This window comes from Hydra vulgaris, chromosome 12, assembly GCF_038396675.1.
Source record: "Hydra vulgaris chromosome 12, alternate assembly HydraT2T_AEP".
Classification (NCBI taxonomy): domain Eukaryota; kingdom Metazoa; phylum Cnidaria; class Hydrozoa; order Anthoathecata; family Hydridae; genus Hydra; species Hydra vulgaris.
Window position 1 is genome coordinate 73,892,361 of NC_088931.1, and position 25,140 is coordinate 73,917,500.

Sequence of the window (25,140 nt, forward strand, 5' to 3'; positions counted from 1 at the left end):
TTTGTCAACATATTTATTCATGATTGACATAGTTGTATAGAGCTTAAAAAGAATTAATGAATGAGGGGTCTTTCAACTTTAGAAGTTCAGTGGATTCGAAGTTATTGCATTTTTTGTGCTGGAAAAACGAATGATTTTTTGACAAAATGCCTCATACTTAAGTATGGGAAATTTGCTTTTGGAAATGGCACCGAAACAAAATAAGAACGTATTAAAAGTCTGTCGCAAAAATCAAAACAAACGATACGCCAAGGAAAAAAAGCATAATACACATAATTTCTACAAATAAATCCTATATACCACTTCTTCAAGAAAACATAAGTAAATACTTGATTTGAATACAGGAAAGGCTATAAAGGCTTTTTTCACGGGGAATCTTTTGAAAAAAAAATTTATTTTTAATAAACCGACCTTACAGTTTTTAAACGCTGAGAACTTAGAAATTATGTATAAATGTTAAAAAGTTCACCATTTCATTAGATTCCTTATCCCTTTTAAATTTTTATGGAAATTGTCAAACAAATATGATATGTTTTGGTACTTAGGAATTCTTAGCTTTAAAAACTTCTTTTGAAAAAACGTTCCCGCGACATGTTTTTTTATCAATAGTGGTCTTAAGACATGAAGAATATACAAGTGAAGCCATAAAAAATAGAATGTTTTCTATACATAGTTTGAAAGAAGTTGAGTCAAACTAACTGATGCAAAAAGTCTCAAGGTACTAGCTTAATTTTAAAAAAAGATGTAAGAGAGTAAAGTTCACAAAAATTATTAAAACATTTGACGTTAAAAAAACGACGTTAAAAGAATAGCATTCCACAGCGCGATATGGAATGACCCTTTTTATTAAATTCTTCATTTTGACATTTTTTATGTCAAAATGATGTTACTTTAAACGTCAGAACAGTTATTAAACGACGTAACTTATACATTAAAACAACATGAGTACCTAAATTGTTTTCAAATTGAGAAAACAGAAATATAATACTTATGAAAAGAAAAAGAAAAAAAAAAAAAGAAACAAAAAAAAAAAAAAAAGAAAAAATAGGAAAAAAGAAAATTAAAATATAAAATGAACTGGAATGAAGTGTGCTCGATGTTAAAAAGTTTGAAAAAATCAAATATTTTTTCCATTTCTTGTGTTAGTATTTGTGCTGTTTTATATTCAGTTGGTTGGCTTCAACTCCTAATTTCCTGGTTGATGATAATTTTAATAATGATATTTAGTTTGATATCAGGCTTAGCTTTAGTACTGTGTAGAGGAAAACACCGTGAACCTCCTGCTCCAAGTCTTTTACAAGAAGAACAAGCAGTATCTGAATTCCTAAATCGAATGGCCAAAAGCTATAACAAACATTATTATAAACATCGTATTGTAATTTCGAAAGATTTAGACAATACAATTCAACAAGTTATAGATTTAGTAATTCATGACTTTTGTTTATCATGGTTTAGAGATGTTGGTAAGGATGAAACAGCCTTTGTAGAAATTTTAAATAAAGAGTTGTGGACAGTTATTGAGAATTTAATAATTCGTCTTAATGAAGTTGATAGTTTAAATTTTTTATGCAACAGTCTTGTGATGGTACTTCATAATCACTTTCATGATTTAAGGTTATCAGACGCAAGGCAATTTCCTGGACAAACTAAACCTTTTCTTCTTCACCCTTGTTTAAAAGATCATGAATCTGAAGTAAAATATTTACGACTATGTGCAGACTGTCTTCTTGTAACATTGTTACCTGAAAGTGATTCTAATTGTCTACCAATGAGATATGCCATACGGGAAGTATTAGCTAATTTTATTTTCCTTGCTACTGCAGAATCTATTTGTGATCCTGATTATATTAACCAAACCTTGGTTATTTATCTTGAGGATAAAGAAAAAAGTACTGAAACACAAAAACAACAGTATGCATATGCTGAAACATATGAGGAATTTATAAAAATGATTAATACAACATCAGATATTGAAACACTAAAGCAAATTAGGTGATTTATTTATTCATATTTTTGAAAATATTTTCTATTTAGGTATGTTATGTGAAGTTTTTAAACTAATTAAATACTAAAATGTTATTATTAAAAAGACCTTAAATACAATATTTTAAAGGTGAAAAAATGATCAAATTAAACAATTTTACAAAAAGCTATGAGTTTTTAAGTAACAAATTTTTGATATATAAAGTTATAACTTTGTCAATTCTTATCTAAATGTCTATAACTTGTTATCAAAAGATAGGTATATAAGTGGGCTAAAAATGTACACAGGCTTTTATCTGCAGGGCATACCTTGGGGTAAGAGGGGCTCCAAACTACCAGCTTTGCCACCCAAAAATGCATATTTCTATCATAAAGAAGCAAATTTTTTTTGGTAATTTTTTAAAATATAAAAACTGATCATAATTTGCTTTCAGACCACTGCCAAATAAAAGATGAATTTCTTTATATCAGGGTAGGTATGGAGATAATGGTCTAACATACCCTCTTATCAATATTGATTTCTTCTTTTAAATATTTGTATCTAAATTTATAAAGGAAATTTAGTGTTTTGTAAATCAAGTATTTGTACATAATTTTTACATAAAAATTACATAATTGCTTAAAAATAACATAAAAATTTTGCGGGATTAAAAAATGTTTTTTTTTTAATAATATTAAATTATAATTATTCAACTTGTGGGTCATTCCATGCCAACTGGAACAAGATCCATCATGGACCCCCTCAGATTTTGATGAAACTTAGTAGGTTTGTTAATATCAATGAGAAAGACAATTCCTGAAAGTTTCAGCATAAAATCAGTTGTGGTTCATGAAATATGGTCATTTGAAATTTCTGATTTTTCCAAAAATAAAAACTTCAGTAGCAAAAACATGATTTGTTCATATTTTGAAGCTCTATATTTTAAAAACGAAATTTCAGAAAACCTTCTAGTTTCTTTTATTGTATACAACTCTAGGCTTACTTTAATAAAACTTTTTTTCCATAATGGCTACCTAAAAAACTGAAAAAATTGTTTGCAAGTATAAAAAGTTGATAAGTGAAAAGAAATATTTTTTTGGTTTCTATATATGGTAGGCTTCTAGATATTTAGAAATTTACTGATAAGATACAGTTCAGTAAAATATTATAGACCTCTAAAAATGGCTGTGGCTAAAACTTAGGAAAATGTGCCTCTATTTCAAACCACCGGTAACCTAGGATCAATACTGGTTTTAATAAGATTTTTTTTTTCTTCTAATTTAATAGACTTTATTACAGTGATTTCAGAAGAAAAAAATAGTGAGTAATCATGGGAAAGTTACAAAATCAGAACAATAAAAATTACCCAAAATACATTAAAAACAATAAAAATGAAGTTATTGTTGTACTTTAATTTGTATTATATATTGTAATACAGAGTATGTATGAATTTAAAAATATTTCATAATCAGTACTAGAAATAAGTCTTTAATTAAGCCTGAGTTAAACTCAATTTTTAAATAGCCCTAGCTCTTTCCTGCCCCCCCTCCCCCGATAATTTACTTTTTAACATTCACATTTTTTCCCAGAACTTAGAAAAAAATTGTAATTGAACACTTCTCCATACATGGTGTGTCTGGTTTTATGTCTGATGTATGAAGTGCCTTTATGCCAAAACACACCACTAAACATACACATATAAAAACTGAAATTTATTTTTTAATGCTCTCATATAAAACTTATTAGTAACCTATTAGGTAAAACTGAAATAAAAGACTTTTAGTCTAATTTACCTAATATTTGATATCATGACTATAATTTTTATAATATTTTTTCAATACATTCACGATTCCACCCTTCCTCATTAATTTGACTTATTTGATTATCATTTTCAAATTTAGATTACAACTTATACCAAGTTATAAGAGTTATTTGACTTGTCAACATAATGCAATGTTGATTATGTAATAAATAATATTATTATGTAATAAACAATCAGTTATAAACATTGAATCTTTTAAATGATTTTGCTAAAAAACTTAGACCAAAGTGGTGTATTCCTATTGGAGGTGCTTCAGGTCTCCATTAAATATGTGTTTGTGAGTACCACCAATATGCAAAACTTTTAGCATTACAAATACCAGATATTTCAGACTATAAAGACCTCTTGACATTAGTTGTATGTGACTTAACAAATCGAGACTGCATGCTGCACAGTTGCAATAATTGCCCAGATACTAACACACTCAAAGAGTATCTTACTGCTTTGTTTGATAGACATAGCATGGAAGATATCACCTTTAATCAGTGGCAAAAAGCCAACAAAAAACATGAGTAGTTGATTGTACTTTTAAAGATGAAATTTTGCATAAAACATGCGTTATTTGAATGCAGCAAATATCTTCCTTATGTGGCCAAGTAAAAGTGTTTAAGGAAATAGACTTCATGAACTTGATAAAAACGTCTTGATTTTCTTTAGATATTTCCACAACATTGCCTAAAAATCATTTTGCATCATAAACACATGGTATATTAGTATATGGTATATTAGAATGAATGAATTTGATACTTTGATCAATTTTAATTGCATACATCGCTTTTAAATACAATATTAAAAAGTTTATACAATTATTTATATATGCTGTCTTTTTTAATATTTATTTTCATTTTTATATTATAAATGTTAAAAAAAAAGGAAAAACCTAATAGTATTAAATTTTAATGACAAAATATTTTTGATGGTTTCCACTTGTGAATTTTTAAATAGCTGAAACAATATTTTAATTGATGACTATCGATATAAACACTATATATTGTATGAAAAGTTTTTGAGTATTTAAGATTTTAAATACTTAAGTTTTTAAAACCAAAAGATAAAATACTTACTTGAAATGCCAATTTTGTTTGAATAGAAAGTTAGTTAAAAGAACTTCTGTTGCAAAATGCAATTTTAGAATTAATTTAAATAAGCAACAAAATATTTAAGGGATTTGTTTCTCGCACGAAGGCAGCGAGTAAATTTAAGCAGTGAATTTAGATATCTAGTAAATTTTGTATTTGTAAATTAATAAAAGATGATTAATTTAGTATTTTTAAATTTTGTTTTTGTATATTAAACTTTTGCATTTGTAAATAAAATTTAAAAAAAGTTTATATAAATTTAAGTATCCTCTTTTATGTTTTACGCAAATATAATATAAATGATACATTTCATTGCAAGTTTCTTTTCTGATTTTTTTGTTGTTGTTATTTTTGGTGTACTTTACTAGCAAATTTAGTTTACCAAAAGTATTTTTAATTTCCTTAATAACAAAACGGTAATATTTTAAAGTATATTATTTATTAATATGCAAAGATTTTTGTAACTTTCCTAACTTAAAATAAACAGTAAAAATGTAACTAAAGAGTTTTTGATTAATAAGAATAAATAAAAAAAAGCAATATATTAAACATGGAAAATGTTAGCAATATAATAAAAATAGAATTTAGGTGCTACAAATAATAGGGTATATGCTGTATAAAATAAATCAATGAAATTTGGCAGGCTCATAGAAAATGTGTAAACTAAAGATTAAGTATTAAGATCCAAAAAAGTAATACAGGAAGTACAATGTTTTTGACATCACAGTAAGTATGCCCTTATAGTAAGTACTTCAAAATGTGGTTTAAAGTACTAACTATAAGGGCATACTTATATTTATAAGTAACTTATATTACAATTAATACAAAGATGATAATTTGTTAACTTTTATAATTGTATAGTAACGACATGAAGTTGTTGTTTTTTTTTTTAATTAAAATTTGACCTTTTTATTTAAACATTTAAAAAAAATTCGCATCCTCATTTTCCTACTTTTTTTTGTTAAGCTTTTAAAAACCAGTTCAACACATTGGTAATTGGCTGAAAAGTTAAACTGCTGTGCCATTAATTTAACAACTGTTTGAGCTGCTAGGAGCTTGTTGATTTTTCACAGAATTAAATTGTTATAACTGTTTTATATTTAGCTTTGGATATTATTAGAGTTGGATGAAAGTTTATTAGCAGTGTTTTTCTTTAGTTTTTACTTGGGACATATTTGAAGTGACTCCAAAATTATGTTTATTCCCTACAATATGTTTGTTTTATCATTTTCCATTCATCCTATTTTATTCTTTGTATTAGGTTAGGTGTTATAGACCTACTATTAATAACACAATAGGTACTTTAATTTGTTTTAGCTTTATTCCGAAAAAAAAAAGGGTTGCAAATATAAACAAAACTTGGATGTCGTTCATATGCTCATTAAACTGATAAATTTAAAATTCATTAAAACATGAATGTAATCAATCTAAAAGACCATGAATTCAATTACATTCCAATTTAACTATTTGATAAACTCTAACTTGCATTGAAATGTATTGAATATTATTATAATGTTGTTTCTTTCAATAAATAATCACCAAAAATAGTTCTTTCCACTGTATTTTGAGTTAAATTTTGTAGTTTTTTTAAAACGTAAGTAAATTCATAAAATGACCATACTTGACCTTGGTTACTTAAATTTGAACTAAGCCATTGTCCCAAGTAACACCTTGTAGTGTGTGGAATATTTGGGACAGTGGAATACTTGGGACAAATATATTTTTTTTAAACTATGAGTAATCTAAATTGCAAAAATAAAAACTCAGTGATTATGTACACACACAGACCCATGTTTTGACATTTTTTGTTTGAAATAATAAATTATTCATTTAGTCCTACAGTTGTTCAAAATTGAAAATTGTCCTAAGAAACCGTTTTACTGTATGAAAAAAAAAAAAAAATCAAAATTTAGCCTTTATTTAAACAAAAAATATTTTTATAAAATTCTTTTTATAATTGTTATCCTCAAGGTTTCAATTTTTTAAACTTAAAAAAAGTTATACTAGTTATCTAATTTTATGTTTTCATTGTCTATATTATGTTTAATAATTTTATGTTTTCATTATCTATATTATGTTTAATAATTTTATGTTTTCATTATCTATATTATGTTTAATAATTTTATGTTTTCATTACCTATATTATGTTTAATGATTTTAAAGGTATCATACTATTGCAGAAATTATGCAGGCTACTGTTATCCACAACTCTAAGAATATTACAGAGCATGATGGTATATCAAAAAGTGGAAAAAAAAACAAAAAAGAAGCCCTTCAAGATCGCAATCTTAAGCGCTACATAAACCAATGTAGAGTATCAAAACTACAATGCGAAAAGCGCATTAGACAACTTGGTGGCCCTGATTATCGTGTTTATGGATTGGGCCAAGGGAAACCTTTTCAAGCCAATAATGAACAAGAATCTCCCAGAAGAGGTTTTGGCACAAAATCCAGTAAAGTTCTTGCATTTAATGATATTATGGATAACAGTTTGGCAAGGAGTTTTTTTATGCTTTATTTGCAAAGAAATGAAAAAGAAAATCTTTTGGGGTAAGTTTTTGTACAAATATATTTAGTAAACTTTTATAAACATTTTATATTTTAATAAATTTATATTTTCAAGAAAAAGAAATTAATGTCGTTTTGCAACTTTCTTACTGATTTTTTGTAAAATTTAATTTTGATTTTGCGGCTTTGTAAACAGATAAAAATAATGCATAGTTATCTTTTTGTAATATTTATTTTTGACATTCTTAAGATCATTTGAACAATTTTTTTTTTAACAAAATAGTTTTTAATATAAAATATATGCAATATTTGTAATACAAAATATATATCGGATATATATAATATAAAAAATATATATATATTATATATAAAAATGCAACATATTATGGTATATTAAACATATTATACTTGTGTTATACTTATTATTTACACCTTATAGTTGTACAAGGTGGCCCATAAGTCACTTTACATTTTAGAAATTAAATAACTTTTTCTTAAATGACTGTATTTAATTAATTCTTTTTTTATTACAAAGTTTAGAGTCTGTAAGTTAGTTCTGACTTACAAAAGATAATGTCTCTTAAATAGCCTCCATTCTCGGCTTCACAAAGTCGAGCACTTTCTAAGCTATTCTTCATGACACTTTTTTACATCTGAGGTCGTATGTTTGCCTTAAGTTCTTGAATAGTTCAGGGCTTATTTGCATACACTTTGTCTTTAAGATATCCCCAAAGCCAAAAGTCTGGTGCTGTCAAATCAGGAGAACATATAGGCCATTCAAAATTGGAATTACAAGAGCTTATCTGATCCTGAAACATTGCAGTTAACAATTGCATTGTGGCTCTAACGGTATGTGCAGTTGCTCCATCTTGTTGCCACCAATACCCTGCCATGTTTGCTAACTGAGGTTGAACAAAATTTGCTAGCATGTCTCAATATCTCTCAGCAATCACAGTCACAGCATTTTCATTTACATCTTTAAAGAAGAAGGGCCAAATAACCCTATCTGATGTTACTCCTTACTATGCTGTAACTTTAACCAGGTGCAATGGACTCGCATGAACTTGGATTTTCCCCAGAATCTGGTATTCTGCTTATTCACATGTCCATTCAAATGGAATTTGAGCTTCATCTCCCAGTATCAACTAGTGAATAAACTCATCGTCATTTCTTGCAGCTCTCTGAAACCTGACAACATAATTTAATTGCTTTTGAAAGTCTGGTGGTTGTAAAGATTGAACTAATTGAACCTTGTAAGGGTACATGTGCAAGTCTCTTTGAATGCACTGCAGAGAACTCCGTGAGATGCCAAGTTCTTGATAATGCCTTCAAGTGGATGTGGTTGGGTTCTCTTCAATGCTACAGCTCGCTTCAGTATTTTCACGTGTACATACTGAACAACCTTGTCTGCTTCTAGACCTTTCACTTACAGAGCAATGCTTTTGAAAACGCATCACTAGGTTCAATGTTGCAGGCCTACTAGAAGGATGTCGAACATTGAAATGGCGCATATACGATCTTTGCGTTGCAACAATTGACTGTCTGTTTTCAAAGTAAAATTCAATTATCTTCACTCGTTGTTCTGTTGTAAACTTATCCATTCCAAAAATCTCCAAAGATTATATTTTTTAATTCTGAAAAGAGAAATAGAAATATATTAATAGAAGAAAATTATTTAATTTTTAAAATGTAAAGTGACTTACGGGCCACCTTGTACAAGTGTATAATGATCATTATTATTTATATTATATTATAAAAAATATATACTTAACAAATCAAATGGCTTAAAATCAAATAATGGTTTATAAAACAAGTGTTATAAAATTGCATTTATTTTATAAATCACTATTTATCCATAAGTTATCTATAAGTTAATAGATAAATAGATTATATTTATCTATTAACTTATAGATTTATATTTAAGTTAATAGATAAATATATTCAATTTTATTAAATAAAATTGCATAATTAGATAAATGCATAATTAAATAGTTAGATAAATGTAATAACTATAATATAATAAAATAATTACATGTTTATTTTAAGTTTGATTGCAGGTAAATGTTTTTTTAATTTTTAGGATTTGGATAGCAATTGAAAAATTTAGACTTACACCAATATCTAAACAACTTCAAAGTGCAAATGAAATATTCCAAGAGTATGTAACACCTTCTGCTGATAAAGCTATTAAGTTTAATTCAAAGCTTGTTAGAGGGATGGAAGAGTTTATTTATGGTATAATTTGTTAAAATAAATCTTTTGCAGAAAACATGCATAGGTTTAGAAACTAAAAACAAATACAATATTTACTACATATTCACAAATACTGAGTGGTGAATTTAATGGAGTGGTAAATTTAATGAAGTGGTGAATTTAATGGAGTGGTGAATTTAATTGAGTGGTGAATTTAATGGAGTGGTAAATTTAATGGAGTGGTGAATTTAATGGAGTGGTGAATTTAATGGAGTGGTGAATTTAATGGAGTGGTAAATTTAATGGAGTGGTGAATTTAATGGAGTGGTGAATTTAATGGAGTGGTGAATTTAATGGAGTGGTGAGTTTAATGGAGTGGTGAATTTAATGGAGTGGTGAGTTTAATGGAGTGGTGAATTTAATGGATTGGTGAATTTAATGGAGTGGTGAATTTAATGGAGTGGTGAATTTAATGGAGTGGTGAATTTATATTGACAAAATATTTTACTTTCATACACTTATAATCTTAATGAAATACATGTGAGAAAGTCATATGAGATATTTTTAAGATACATTTGGTATATTATGCATTTTATTTTAGGAAATGGAGATCCAGAGGTGTTTTATGAAGCTCAAAAAGAGGTTTACTCAATAATGGAAGAAAGTATTTATCCTGAGTTTGTTCTCAGTCATGACTATACACAGTTTGTATGCCAGTTAGAATCTGCTATGGATGATATGCGTGCACAGTTAGGTGAAGATCTTGAAATGCAATTAGACTGGAGTGATGGACTGAACTTTAAAGAAAGGGTAAATATTATGTTTATATTTGTGTGTGTGTGTGTGTGTGTGTGTGTGTGTGTGTGTGTGTGTGTGTATATATATATATATGCACACTCTTGCATGCTCAACTTTTCACCATTAATTCTCCACCTTTTTTTTTTTTTAAAAAGAAAAATGAAGATCTGGAAAAGTTTAAAAATTAAATTTTTTTTTTTCAAACTAATAAGCTACTTGCTCGAACAAAACCCTTTGTCAATGTTTGTACACTGTTGTCAATGTTTGTACAACCCAAATAAAACTTCACATCACTCTAACATGCCCAGGGGCGTTTGGTCGAAAAAAATGTTTAAAATATTACTGTTCTTTTTTAGTTAGCAGATGTTTTGCTTTATTGGACTTAGATTTTTTTAAAATGCTGAAACAAATATCAAAGAGGTACAATTAATAACATTAGTTGTATTATTAAATATCTTTGATATTTGATTAATAAAATGTTAAAAATTTATAAAAGATAAAAATCCTCACTTCTCTGATTAATGAGTTTTCGAATTTTATTTATCTAAACTTTCAATGATAGAATCATCAATGAGTGAGGAAATAGTTTTTTTCCAACCGATTCACTCTCAACAAGGATACAAGCAACCACTATTTAAATTTTTAGTTACCAGAAAACAAACAATGTTGTCAAAGAACAAGAAAAAAGTTGAAGATTTAAAAAACTGTAAACTGTATGAGTCTAAAAAACATGGTGGGAGAGATATTAGAAGCATTGATGTGCAAGGATAAAAACTAGATGAATAAAGTTTTTTAACTGTATGAGTCTAAAAAACATGAAGACGGGAGAAATATTAAAAGCATTGATGTGAAGGAAAGAAACTAGATGAATAAAGTTTTTTAAAGCATGAAGAGATATACAGTAAATAAATGTGACTTTACTGAATGGTGAGTCAAGTGAGAATTAGTTTTGGTTAATGGAACTGATAGGTTGGAAATAATTGGTTGTTTAAGCAGTGACCATGATATTATTTTTAAGCATGGGCGTTTGGCAGTCCGTTAAAAACCGTTAATTTCCGTGGTGTTAAAATTATTTAGGATAATTTTTAACAGCCCATTAAAATTTATTAAGGATAATTTTTAACGGCCCTTAATTTCCGTTAACGGGTGTTATTTGAAAGATACAACAAAATAGATAAGTATATTTTTAAAAGCAAACAAAGTAATATTGAAAATTAAAACACTTAAGCATAGTTGCATAGCAGATATGTATATTCTTGAAAGGAAACAAAATAATATTAAAAATTAAAAACACATAAACATAGTTGTTCATAGTAAAAAAATAAAAGTTATCACTCTTCTTTATTTTTATTCACAGGATCGTTTACTTTCTGATTTTTTACTTTAATATTCTCAAAGTTGTCATGGCAAGACACCAATTGTCTTATTGTGCCAGTGCTAAGGTTTTCCCTGCTACAAGTTACAATATTTCCTGATGAAATGAAAATCCTTTTAGATGGAGAACTTCATGCAGGAAGGCAAAAAATAGATCTGAAAATTTTAGCCAAGATGGGAAAAACCTTTGAATAGTCTTTCCACCATGTTAATACCTTTGTGTTGCCCAATTTAAAACGTTTGTGTTGGAGTATGGATGGAGAAAATGTGCAATTCTGTTTTAAAAACCCTCTGTACCACATTCTGATACTGTATTCAGTTTCAGTAAGCAATTAAACCCTTCAAATATTAAGTTTTGTTTTATTTTGTTTTGTTGTTTTTAATGCTCTACCTAAACAAGTATTAATCCTATGATTGTCATTGCTTTTATCATGTTGTTAGCAGCATCAGTAATCATCACTTTTTGTTTTGCTTTCAAGCCAACAACTGACCCAATCATTTTGTCTATTCCATTAGCAATATGTTGAGCAGTATGGCATTCGGAAAACTCTTCACAGCTAATAACAAACTTTCTCAAAGTGTAATCATCAGTAATATAATGCAGAATTTAAGTAATAAATGAATCTACTGCTCTATAAGTCCAGCAGTCAGTGGTGAATCCTACACCATATTCATCTTTTAGTTCACTTGCCAACATTTTATCTAAAGCTGCCTTCATATTCTGATATACTATCAGTAACATAGAAAATGTTGTCTTACTCTTTATATTAGCCCGAGAATCAAAACTATGAAGAGAATCTTTAAAACCTTGAGATTCAACTATACTGAAGGGTAGAGATTCACAAACCAAGAACTTTGTGATATTAAGATTGATAACTAACTGTTTTTGTTCCTGATATTTTGAAGTAGAGAAACTATATTATTTTGACTTAGATACTGTTGTATTGTTTTGTTTGTCTATATTTTATGAGCTGGGACTACTTGAGCAAGCTGAAACTTTTTGCATAACTTTTATTTTTCTTGCTGATAGACCTTGTATCGATTCTTCAACATACTCATCTGAAATTATTAAACAATTTTTCAATTGAATTGTTTAGTTAAAATAGTGTCAGTGAAAAAGTATTTGTTATAGCTTACCTTATGTCTCTGTAGAGTTATTTTCCTCTTCGCCATTTTGATCAACTGAATATCTCAATTCTTTTTCAACTAATAGTTTATACAAAGATGAATGAATTATTTTCAAGTGTTATCTCATACTAGATATCGAACCTTCAGCAGGTTTGTACACTTTTCGACACTTTGCAAATTGCATCGGCAACTACTTCACTATCTTTTTTAGTTGGTTTTTTGTCAAAACTCAAATAACAGAACTAGTTTTTGGCATTTTACATGCAATAAAGAAACTAATATATGAAAAAATGTCATAAGCACCATTACAATATAGATAGATTTACTTTTTATAATGAAAAAGGACATTTAGAAAATGAAATAAATTAAATAACCTAACTAACTCATGTTTATCAGCAAGAATCACTTTTTTTTAATAATAAAACTTATTTAAATTTAAATTATATATTTAAACTCAAGTTATAAGTTTGTCAAATGTACAAAAATGTTTTAAATTTTTGCTTAAAGCTGTAAAATTATATAAAATTTTATTTTGTATTAAATTATATAAAATTTTCAAAACCTACGATTTTCGAAACCTACAGTTTGATAATCAAACTGTAGGTTTCGAAATTTTTTCCAAAATTTTTGCTTTTTGTCTTTCATTTAATCGAACTAAAATAAAATTAATTAAATGAAACTTTTTTTTAAACAATTAAAAGAATTTTCTATATAAAATTAATGAAATTAAAAGAAATTAATGGAATTAATGGAAATTAAAGAAAAAAATTATCGGTCTGTGAAAAATTTTACGGAAATTTTCCATTATTCCTGTCAGTTAAATTTTATTAGGGTAGCAGATGTTAATGGTAATGGCTGGATTCACCGGACAGAAAAATCAAACGCTCATGTATAATTATTTGTAGAAAAGAAAAAGAGATGTGTTGAGAGATTACAGTGTCTTACATCCTTGTCTCTTAAGAGTCTTAAGCCCCATTTCCTTCTCTCAGTAGGGAATGGGGCTTAAGACTCTGGCCCACCAATATTTTAATGGTAGCCTTGCATAGTTTTCCAAAGGTAAAAAAGCAATCTATTTTTAAAAAATATTAAGGGGTGGATCAACATCATTCAGTTTAATAAAAGTATTAATGAATTGATCAGCACCGTGTAATTTCATAAAATTATTAGGAGATTGATCAACACCATACAGTATAATAAATGTATATTAAAGAATTGATCAACACTATGCAATATAATAAAAGTATAAAAGGATTGATCAATACCATGTTATATAATAAACAGTTGAAGTAGTTTATATTAAGTTATAGAAATTTTAAATGAAAATGTTCCCAGGTTTTTAATAGATGTTAATAGTATAGTTGAGTTTTTTTTTTTTTTTTTTTAGAGAAATGCTGAAGCTTTGCGAGCAGGTGAATTTTGTTTCTTTTGAATTATTTTTTTAATTTAATATATTTTTTTTTTATAAGTTTAGTTTTTGTTTTAATCTTTGTACTATAATATTTGATTTCATAGTATTTAAGTTTTAAAAAAAATCTTTATAATAAAAAATTTATTAAAAGAAAACAGTTGTTATTCATAACTAGCCATGCCTAGCAATATAGAGGAGCGAAATGATTTTGCAGTTAGATCATTGAAGATACTGGATCAAAAAATTAATGCAAAGGTTTACATTTTATGGAAAAAATTACATTTTATAGTAAAGATTTTTAAAAAAAAAAAGATTATTTTAATTTTGTAAATAATATAGACTCAAGCACTTGAACTTTTGAAGCGAGCTTTACCTGTTGATGTTCAGGTATTGTCTTTTATTTATCTCTATAAAAATTTATAAAGATTTCATGGATAGATTATTAATTGCTTTTTGTATATTATTGTTTTTATTAATATTAACTTTTTTAACTACCAAAATTTACTGAATTATTGCACTTCTAGTTTGAAAGTTAATAGAAAATTAACTGAAAGATATATACAATCGCTATCATGTACTAATGTTGCATGATGGTTATTTTGCGTCTGGTTTAAAATATAAAATAATTTCTTTTTTGACTTCTAGTTTGAAAGTTAATTGAAAATTAACTGAAAGCTATATACATTCGCTATCATGTACTAATGTTGCATGATGGTTATTTTGCGTCTGGTTTAAAATATAAAATAATTTCTTTTTTGACTTCTAGTTTGAAAATTAATTGAAAATTAACGGAAAGCTATATACAATCGCTATCATGTACTAATGTTGCATGATGGTTATTTTGCGTCTGGTTTAAAATATAAAATAATTTCTTTTTTGACTTTGGTTCATTCCCTTTTTGTCTATAAATTATTTAATGTTTTGTATACTGTCTTTCAGACAGGTTTCAACTGAGTATCACACATAAAATTATGTGTTAAGGTTTATGCATATGGTATTGTTGGTATGCCTTTTAATGGAATGAATTATTTTTATAGAGTAGAAAACAAAAAGTGGTTATGGAAAAATACAAAACAGATTTGAATTGGTGTATTAAGTGGGGTTCCACAGAATTCTATGCTTGATCCACTCTTTTTTATTGATATTTGTAAACAATTTACCAAGCAGATTTATTAATAAATTGAAAAATTGTATGCCGACAACAATAAAATTATTGCACCTATTTTTTCTATAAAAACTTTGTCTATTAAACATGTTTAAGAAGTTCATTAATAATACACTTTGTTCATTTTTAAGTTCATTCTTAAGTTCATTACACTTTGCTGTTTTAATGGAGTACTCATTAATCAATGCATTTCTTAATATTTTTATAGGAGGTTAAAAAACTTCAATCAATCATAGTGATATTTTTGTAGGAGGTTGAAAAACTTCAATTAATCATAGTGATATTTTTGTAGGAGGTTGAAAAACTTCAACCAATCATAGTGATATTTTGTAGGAGGTTGAAAAACTTTAACCAATCATAGTGATTTTTTTTATAGGAAGTTGAAAAACTTGTATTTGAAATTGACCACTTAAACACTGAACGAAGACATTTGGAGTTTCACATTGAAAGAACAGGTGAGTTTTTATGTTTAGATAATGTGGTTTTTTTTTAAATTAAAAACTAACTTGTGTGTTTATCATTTTCTCACTAATAATATATTTATAATTTTTAAATTTTTTATTAAATCAAAAACAAGTAAAAAAAGATAAAGAAGATTTTTTACTATTTCTCTCCAGTTCTTTTTACTATCACTTAAAAAAGTATTTTATACTGGAATTTATTTGTATCTTATCATAGAAAAAATTATTCTTATCATCATAGAGAAAATTTATTGTATTTTTACATAGAGAAAACTAATTGTATCTTATCATGGAAAACATTTTACTAATATAATATGCACTATAGAAGTTGTATGTAAAAAACTAATTTACTTAAACACCCTGAAATTAAAAACTTTTTTTTTACAAATTAAATTGTTTTTAATGTTAAAATTTGCTTGTCTTTGTTTTTATGAACAGATAGAATACACAATATTAAATAATTGTTGATTGAATTTATCTCAATAAACAATTTGGTAAAAAGAATAAAACACAAAATGTAAAACTTTTAAAGTTGAAAAGTTAAAAAAAGAAACTAATTGATCAAACAGACAAATATAAAATAAGTGGTGTTTAAGTGTTTTTTTTATATTTTAGTTTTAATTGTATTTAAAGCTCTTTGTCAACCCTAAACTCAAAAATGTGAAGCTTAAACAAAGTTTTAGTTTTTAATGGATATAAAATTTCCAGTGATAAAGTGAACTTGTTATTAACATATTAGTTGTTGAGAAATATTTTCCTGTAGTGCAAAGACATTTTTTTTTTGAAGCACTGTTTTTTTTTTGTTTGTTTAGTATTAATCAATATTTCTCAACTTTTTTTTTTTAAATGAATAGCTAAAAAGAAATTATTGATGTAATCAAAATGGTTTACTTTATTTTATTTTTTAATTCACCTTCGCAAGGCCATGGAAGCCAAGGTGGTTGCACGGAGAAACAAGCTGACTTTAACTAAAATAAAAAAATTCCAACCTTTCATCTTCAGGCTTTTATTATTATTGTATTAAAAAATCACAGAAATTTTACATTCTAAATATCTTCTCAAAATTAATAATAATATAAGACACACACTTTTCTATTGTGCATATGGTAAATTTAGCTTTGCACTCTGTAAACCCTAATGTTTAAAATAATATTTCGCAAATAATGAATATTTTCATTTCTTGTGGGATATATAGTACTTCCAGCCAGGTATTTAAGTTATATCTCTATAAGGCTTTTTAATATAATAATGCATTTATTCAACCAAAATTACAAATTACAAACTTTTACAAAAACAGGCTAGGTGTCACTTATATAGTTAAAAACTAGTCAATGAAGTGACACTAAATAAAATAAACAAAAGAAATAAAAAAAAAAAAAACATCTATAAATAGAAGCAAGCATAAATTAAAATAAATAAAAAATAAAAATAATAAAAATATAAAATACACCTACTATTGTTAATATATAATAAAAATAATATACAGTATTCTGGTCTTCTAATCACAGGAGATTTTAACCTTGACCGTACCACATGGTCTAACAACACTGCAACCACCACAAACCCGCTAGCTGAAAAATTTATTGAGACATTTGATTTAAATCATTTAATGCAGCATGTCAATTTTAATACTTTTCAATTGAACTCTATATTAGGCCCATCTAGCACTCTAGACCTTATTTTAACTGAGTCTACTCAACGCGTATTTTCTCTTGAAGGACATTCTCAACTTGGCTACACCAAAAAAGGCGAACTTATTTAATTCTAACTTGGAATTTCACTGTAGAATCTTCAAACCCTCCTAGAAGTATGTTTTCTTCATATCTGCAAGATTTTAAAAATGGTAACTTTGATAAACTAAATATGTATTTCAAAGATGTCAACTGGGTTAATTGTTTTAGAAATTTAAATATTAATGAATGCTATAAAGCATTCCAATCTATATTGAGGGATGTAATCTTCAAATACCAGCAATTAAATCACATTATTTTGTTTTATGCAAACCTTAGATCACAAAATATGTAATCTCTGCAATATAAAATAAAAATAAACTTTATTATAGAAGCAAATACCAAAACTGGCGTATGGTCACTACAAAGTACAACAATAGCTGCAAAAAAGTAAAACAAACTCTTATTCATTCTATTGTTCAATATGAAAAATCTATATCAGAAAAAGCCAAGACAAACCCAAAACTTATATATCAATACATAAATATGAAACTTAAAGTTAAAAGTCAAATAAGATCTATGAAAGAGTCAAATGGAAACATTACAACTGATCAAAGCCATATAGCTACAATCCTTAACAAATTCTTTTCATCTGTTGTTAAGTTTAAGTTTAAGTCAGTTTAAGTTTAAGTTTAAGTTAAGTTAAGTTTAAGTTTAAGTTAAGTTAAGTTTAAGTTTAAGTTAAGTTTAAGTTTAAGTCAATCACTGCCAGCATTCAAGAAACGCACATTTTCTGTGATTGATAAGACGTCGGTCTTGAATAGACTTAATGAGTACTACATAAAATCGATACTCTCAAAACTTAACGTGCAACTTAAACCACTTCACAAAAAAGGATCCAAACTTGATGCATCAAACTACAGACCCATTTCTTTAACTTCTGTCTGCTGCAAAATCCTAGAGCGTATTGTAAAAGATTGTATAACTGAGTATCTATGTGCTAATAATCTTTTATCTCAAAATCAGCAGGGGTTTGTGCCAAATAAATCATGCATTACAAATTTATTGGAAACTGTCGATCAGATCTTATACTCAATGACTATAGTGTAGATGCTTTATATCTAGATTATGAAAAAGTATTTGACACACCTCCTCATAATCTTATGCTTCACAAACTTTCTGGTTATGACATCTTTTATATGCTTCTTAATTAGATAAATTCTTTTCTTTCTAACAGAACACAATGAGTTGTCATGAGTTTCGCTACTTCAGATTAGTTACCAGTCACCATTGGTGTCCCACAAGGATCTGTTTTAGGACCTCTTCTATTCATCTTATACATTAATGACATTACAGATCTTATTTGCAATCCAATGAAGTTATACGCCGACGACAGCAAAACATACACAAATTTCAATGAAATCTATAAATTCTATTATTTTATTATTAATAAATAAATTCTTATTTTAGTTTCTTTCTTATTTTTATTTAGTTTTAACTTAGTTTCTCCGCGCAGCAGCCTTGTTCGTCAAGGTTCATGTTTTGGAGTTAAAGAGTTGAAAGAAGATTGCAACCACAATGAAAATAAAATAAAAAGTAATGCAAAAAAATGAGTAGCCTCCTTGACTGAAATGGCCCTTTTGGCCTTGGGGAGGTGAATAGTAGGAGGAAAGAAAAATTTAATTTATTTTAATATTTTTTTTGTTATTGTGGTTACAACCCTTTTAAATTCTGATAAAAATAGTAAATATGATTGCTATTATATTATTATCTAAAGTTTAAAGCTTATCTTTAAAATAAATTATTTTTGTATTCAATTTATTTAACTGTGTGCTTCTATATGAATTATATATATTATAACTATATAATGTATTTTATAACTATATGTTTATATAGTGTAGATTTTTTCCAGGTAAATTGTTAAAAAATAGTAACAATGTCTAAACTAACTTATTTTGACATTGACTGGATCAATCATGAATTCCATCCATCATGGGGTTGGCTAAAGAGAACCAATGATAAAACAAAGAAAGAGAACCAATGATAAAACAAAGAAAGAGAACCAATGATAAAACAAAGAAAGAGAACCAATGATAAAACAAAGAAAGAGAACCAATGATAAAACAAAGAAAGAGAACCAATGATAAAACAAAGAAAGAGAACCAATGATAAAACAAAGAAAGAGAACCAATGATAAAACAAAGAAAGAGAACCAATGATAAAACAAAGAAAGAGAACCAATGATAAAACAAAGAAAGAGAACCAATGATAAAACAAAGAAAGAGAACCAATGATAAAACAAAGAAAGAGAACCAATGATAAAACCAATGATAAAACATGTGTAGTGTATGTGGAAAAGCATTTTCTCTAAGTAATATGGGTATAATGGCAGTTAGAAGCCATGAAAAAAGTGGCAAGCATTTAAAAAACCTATCTTTAAAAAGTCAACCAAAAGTACTAGATTATTTTAATAGTAATATGTCACAGAAAAATACAGCATCACAAGCATCTTCTTCATCAACTTCTTTAGTTACTGATTCATTTCCGAGATCTTCTCAACTAGTATCAATCGCTTCCAGCACAGTAGTACCACCTTTCTTTCTATTTATGGCTCAAAATGATGTAACACATTCTGAAAAACTTTGGGCACTATACGTAACTCAGCAACATTTTTCATACATGTTCTAAAATTAGACTACTATTTCAGCGTATATTGCTAAAAAAATGACTAGTCCTTTAAAATATAAACTTACAAGAGCTATATCCGCTTTACTATTTGTTCTAATTCTGACTTAGGAAAAAGCAGAATGACTGATTTACTCACAATCCTTCACGAATCTAAATGGTTTAATGCTACATTAGCTGATAAGGTCAATATTCAGTATCAAGATTTATGTGATCTTGCCAAAGTCATCCACAGATTACAGTTTACAAATTATAATGTTTATAAAGATAGGTTGGATGTTTTTTAACTCCTTTTATAAGGCAGAATTTTAGTTTCTTATTTGAAGTATCCAAAATTGTCTTCACTTTTTCACATGGAAATGCACAAGTTGAATGTGGGTTTTCTATCAATTCAGATGATCTTGTAGAAAATTTACATGAGAGCTCTGTAGTTGCCCAAAAACAGGTATATGACGGAATTCACCATGTTGGTGGAGTTTGCTATGTTGAAATAACCAAATCAATGATCAAAAGTGTAAATATATCTCATTCACATTACAAAGATTCATTGAAACGAAAGAGAGAAGAGCAGTTGCAAGAAGGGAAAGTATTGATATAATATTAGCTGTGCAGAAAATCAAGGAATTAAATGCTAAAAAAACAAAGCTAAATCAACATCATCAGGAAGATATACGTGAGATTGAAGTTGAATTAAAAATGCTTTCACGCAAAATGGAATGAACAGATTTACATTATTTTGATTACTTAGAGTTGAATTATTTTTACTTCCTTAAATTTAAAAATGATTTTTAATCTGAAATAAATCAATTTTTGAAAAACAAAAAAAATATTTTTTTTACATTTAAAATCTTTGTTTTTTAACATTTTTATATATGTGTGTGTGTTAATTCTTTTGAAAGTTTAAGATAATTCTTTTAAAGATTTCTATAAAATTTTCTGAACCCTAATTGGTAATTGCAAATCTATTATATATATTGGTTGCAGGCCCAGTATAATTTTAATTCAGTAGAAAAAGGTATATAACACAATCAACAACTCAAATTTTTCAAAAAGTTGAGTTGAAGACTATATAGACTAGTGATGTTTTATTATTAGATTAGCAGTTACTGTTTTTTTATAAGTTTATTACAAATTTTAAGGCTGAAGCATATAATACTGTATTGTATAACATATAAATGATTTCTCTACAGAAAAACTCTGACTTGTAGCTTATAAGTTATTTCCTTTTAATGTAATAATCTATGATATTAAACTGGAAAAAAAAGGCACTTGTTAAAAAAGTAAGTTCAAGTAACTCAGGGAAAAATATAAAAAGTCAGGGAGAAGTCAGGGAAAAGTCAGGGAATTTGAATGGACAAAGTGGCTGGCCACCCTGCTTATGTCTTAACTACAAAAAGTGCCTTATCATACGTTTTAACAAAAATAAAAATCCTAATCACCAATACTCTATCTTAACTCAGCAAGGGATGCAGCTTCTTGATTCCTCTTACAACGAAAGAGATCTTGGCATTTGCATTTCACACAACCTCAAATGGGACACTCAGATTGAAATTGTATTATCTAAAGCTAACTCTGTCCTTGGTCAACTAAAAAAATCATTTATTTATAAAAATGCTTATGTTTGGAAGAGACTATACACATCCCTTGTCAGATCTCACCTTGAGTATGCTGCTCCTATATGGAATTCTCTTTCTGCACACAACGTCAAAAAACTTAAAAAAGTCCAAAACTGTGCCACCAAAGCAAGTCCATCTCTAAGAGCACTATCCAGCGAAGCCAGATTATCATTTCTTCACCTCACCTCACTAAAAGGTTGCTGCCCCTTTCAAGCGAGAAAAAAAACAACTCATTTACTTTGTGTTACTAGTTTAATTTTTATTTTAATGTTTTCTGGTCGCGGTTTATCATTATTATAATTTTATAATAATAATATGTTTATGTTCACAATATATAATAACAATGAGTTTACAGCATGCAACAATATTAATATTATCAATAATGGTAGCAATAACAATAATGGTAGCAATAACAATAGTTTTTACAGTAGTAACTAGAATAATAATAACAATTAGTAACTTTTATAAACACAAAAGTTACACAAAGTTATATATACAAAGTTAGAAAGTTACGAACAGTTGAAAACTAATAAAAGTAACTATTAGCAATGATATCAAAACAATTATATTAATTAAATACTTGAGATAAAAGTTATGATAATAATAATAACTAAAGCTAACAACAGCAATAGTTATAATGATAATAATAATAATTAAAATAATACAAAAAAAAAAAGATAAATAATAAAAATAATATAAATGATAATTATAAAACATAAAAAAAAGATTTTAACAAAAACATAACAAATAAAAACATAGCACACAAAAACAGCAATAAAATGTATAAAGAGTTCAGAATGAGTGAACAATATTGAAATGAAGGAGAAAAAAAAAGATACAATCAACAAAATAAACACTTAAATATCACATGATGGAACAAACAAATTGTTGACTAACTATTAATAGCCAAGCATTAATTTAAATACAATAATATAAACGGAAAAAAACTGTATTATATTACGACACATCAAAATGAAAAATAAATAACAAAAATTGAATAAAAACAACAAATGATGAAAAAATACAAATAAAAATCTATATATATATATATATATATATATATATATATATATATATATATATATATATATATATATATATATATATGTAAATTATGTTAGTGTATTTTACAAATAGAGTGGTCAATGTTCTTAAAGAACAGCGCAATAATAAATTAGTAAAAAACACTTACCTAACTTTTATCTTCTACTTTAAGTTTCACCATTGCTGGATCATCAGGAAAAGTTCAAAGAGATATAAAAAAAGATTTAAAAAAAGATTTATTATTGCTCTGTTCTTTAAGAACATTGAGCACTCTATTTGTAGAATACACTAACATAGTTTATATATACATATATATATATATATATATATATATATATATATATATATATATATATATATATATATATATATATATATATATATATATATATATGATTTCAGTGTAGACATCGTGTATAAGAGTGTATGTTATATTAATAAGAAAACATCAAACAATACGAATTCTCTTAATACAAATAATAATTTATTTTGAGAAATTTTCACTGAGTTATGGATACCAGCATCATCAGCGTGTAAAATATTACAAAATTTTATACGTAAAATATTACAAAATTTTGTAATATTTTACGAGCTGATGATGCTGGTATCCATAACCCAGTGAAAATTTCTCAAAATAAATTATTATTTGTATTAAGAGAATTCGTATTGTTTGATGTTTTCTTATTAATATATATATATATATATATATATATATATATATATATATATATATATATATATATATATATATATATATATATATATATATATATATTTCTATACTTTACGGCTAAGAAAACGTGTTTGTGGTAAAAAATGGCTCTTCACTTGTTTGTGGTTTTAAAGCTGACTTTATTTGTCAGTCGATATAGCAGCAACAGAGTGCTGCTATATCGACTGACAAATAGTCTGACTAGCAACAGAGTGCTGCTACATTGGGTTTGATTTGGGCAGGCAGTATATCAAATAATTCGAAAAAAGGTTGTTTTTTTTGGTCTTTAAAATTAAAAAAAAACGTGAAACTGACATTTTATGGTAAAAACGACCATGCAAAAGTATATATATATATATATATATATATATATATATATATATATATATATATATATATATATATATATATATATATATATATATATATATATATATATATATATATGTATATGTATATGTATATATATATAAAGAAAACTTTTTCAAAAACATTTCAAAATTGTAGGCGCTATTTAAAGTAAAAAAAAATTAAATTAAATATGATGTTTATTTTATATTTGCATATTTTGAATAAGATCTTTATACAAATGGACAACATTCATGTACTATATAAAAAATATGAAGGTATATTCATTAGAAATTTAAAGTTAATTATTCATTCAACTGCAGATCTTTGGTGTGAGATGTTGGGACGTTGGAAAGCAAGTATTGTCAGTGTACAGGTGAGATGAAATTCAAGTTAAGTTTTTTTAAGTATTGTTATGGTTTTTCTATGTCAAATTTTTAAGATTTGTTTAATTTTGCTTTTCATTTTAAGAATAAAACAGATGAAGAAAGTAATCCAATATTTGTCATTTGTGTATCTTGTGATGAAAGAGAACAGAGTGAACCAAAACCGTCTTCAGCAGGATGGGTAATTTGCAGAACACTTAACGATTTTAAGAATCTACATGACAAGATTCGAGAGGTAATATTAAAATCAAATTAACTTATATAATTTATAAAACAAATATAAAAATGAAACTTTTTAATTAGTGTTGCAACTGGATGAGCAAAGAGCTTCCTGTATCATCCAAAAAATGGTATCATCGAAAGCTGGTTGCTGAAAATTTAGAGACTTTGAAAGAATCATTGCAGGAGTATCTTGATGTTTGCATTTTCTTATTTTCCTTTTTTTTTTTTTTATAACGTATTTATTTTCTTATATAATGATATGTTTTTTATAAACCTCTCAGATCAAACAATATTATCGATATTGATTGATATAAATAATATTATTTTTTATTTTGTGAAGTTTAAAATAGCATAAATTTTTATATTTTTAACTGACAACAAGTTTTGTAACATTTTAATTTTAACTTTATCTTTAGATTATTCTTGCTGATGAGCGACTATCTCACAGTGACGAAATTTATATCTTCCTTATACCTAGTCCAGATCACTTGCGTGTTCAATCCTCTAAGAATCGGTTAGACATTTGTTTTGTAAATATTAGTGTTGATAATTATTACA

The 25,140-nt window shown here is 26.6% G+C and overlaps 1 protein-coding gene across 1 annotated transcript in view; it reads left to right on the forward strand.

Moving 5' to 3' along the window:
* The first annotated feature begins 806 nt into the window (after positions 1-806).
* The window catches only part of LOC101239002 (sorting nexin-25), a 49,627-nt gene continuing 25,293 nt past the window's right edge, over positions 807-25,140 (forward strand). Inside the window, exons 1-12 of the mRNA XM_065814389.1 lie at positions 807-1,992; positions 7,028-7,414; positions 9,453-9,607; positions 10,167-10,375; positions 14,250-14,274; positions 14,449-14,528; positions 14,613-14,660; positions 15,815-15,893; positions 24,298-24,350; positions 24,446-24,595; positions 24,664-24,777; positions 24,999-25,096. Coding sequence (XP_065670461.1) covers positions 1,073-1,992; positions 7,028-7,414; positions 9,453-9,607; positions 10,167-10,375; positions 14,250-14,274; positions 14,449-14,528; positions 14,613-14,660; positions 15,815-15,893; positions 24,298-24,350; positions 24,446-24,595; positions 24,664-24,777; positions 24,999-25,096 — 2,318 coding nt within the window. The 5' untranslated portion in view covers positions 807-1,072. The remainder of the gene's footprint in view (positions 1,993-7,027; positions 7,415-9,452; positions 9,608-10,166; positions 10,376-14,249; positions 14,275-14,448; positions 14,529-14,612; positions 14,661-15,814; positions 15,894-24,297; positions 24,351-24,445; positions 24,596-24,663; positions 24,778-24,998; positions 25,097-25,140) is intronic.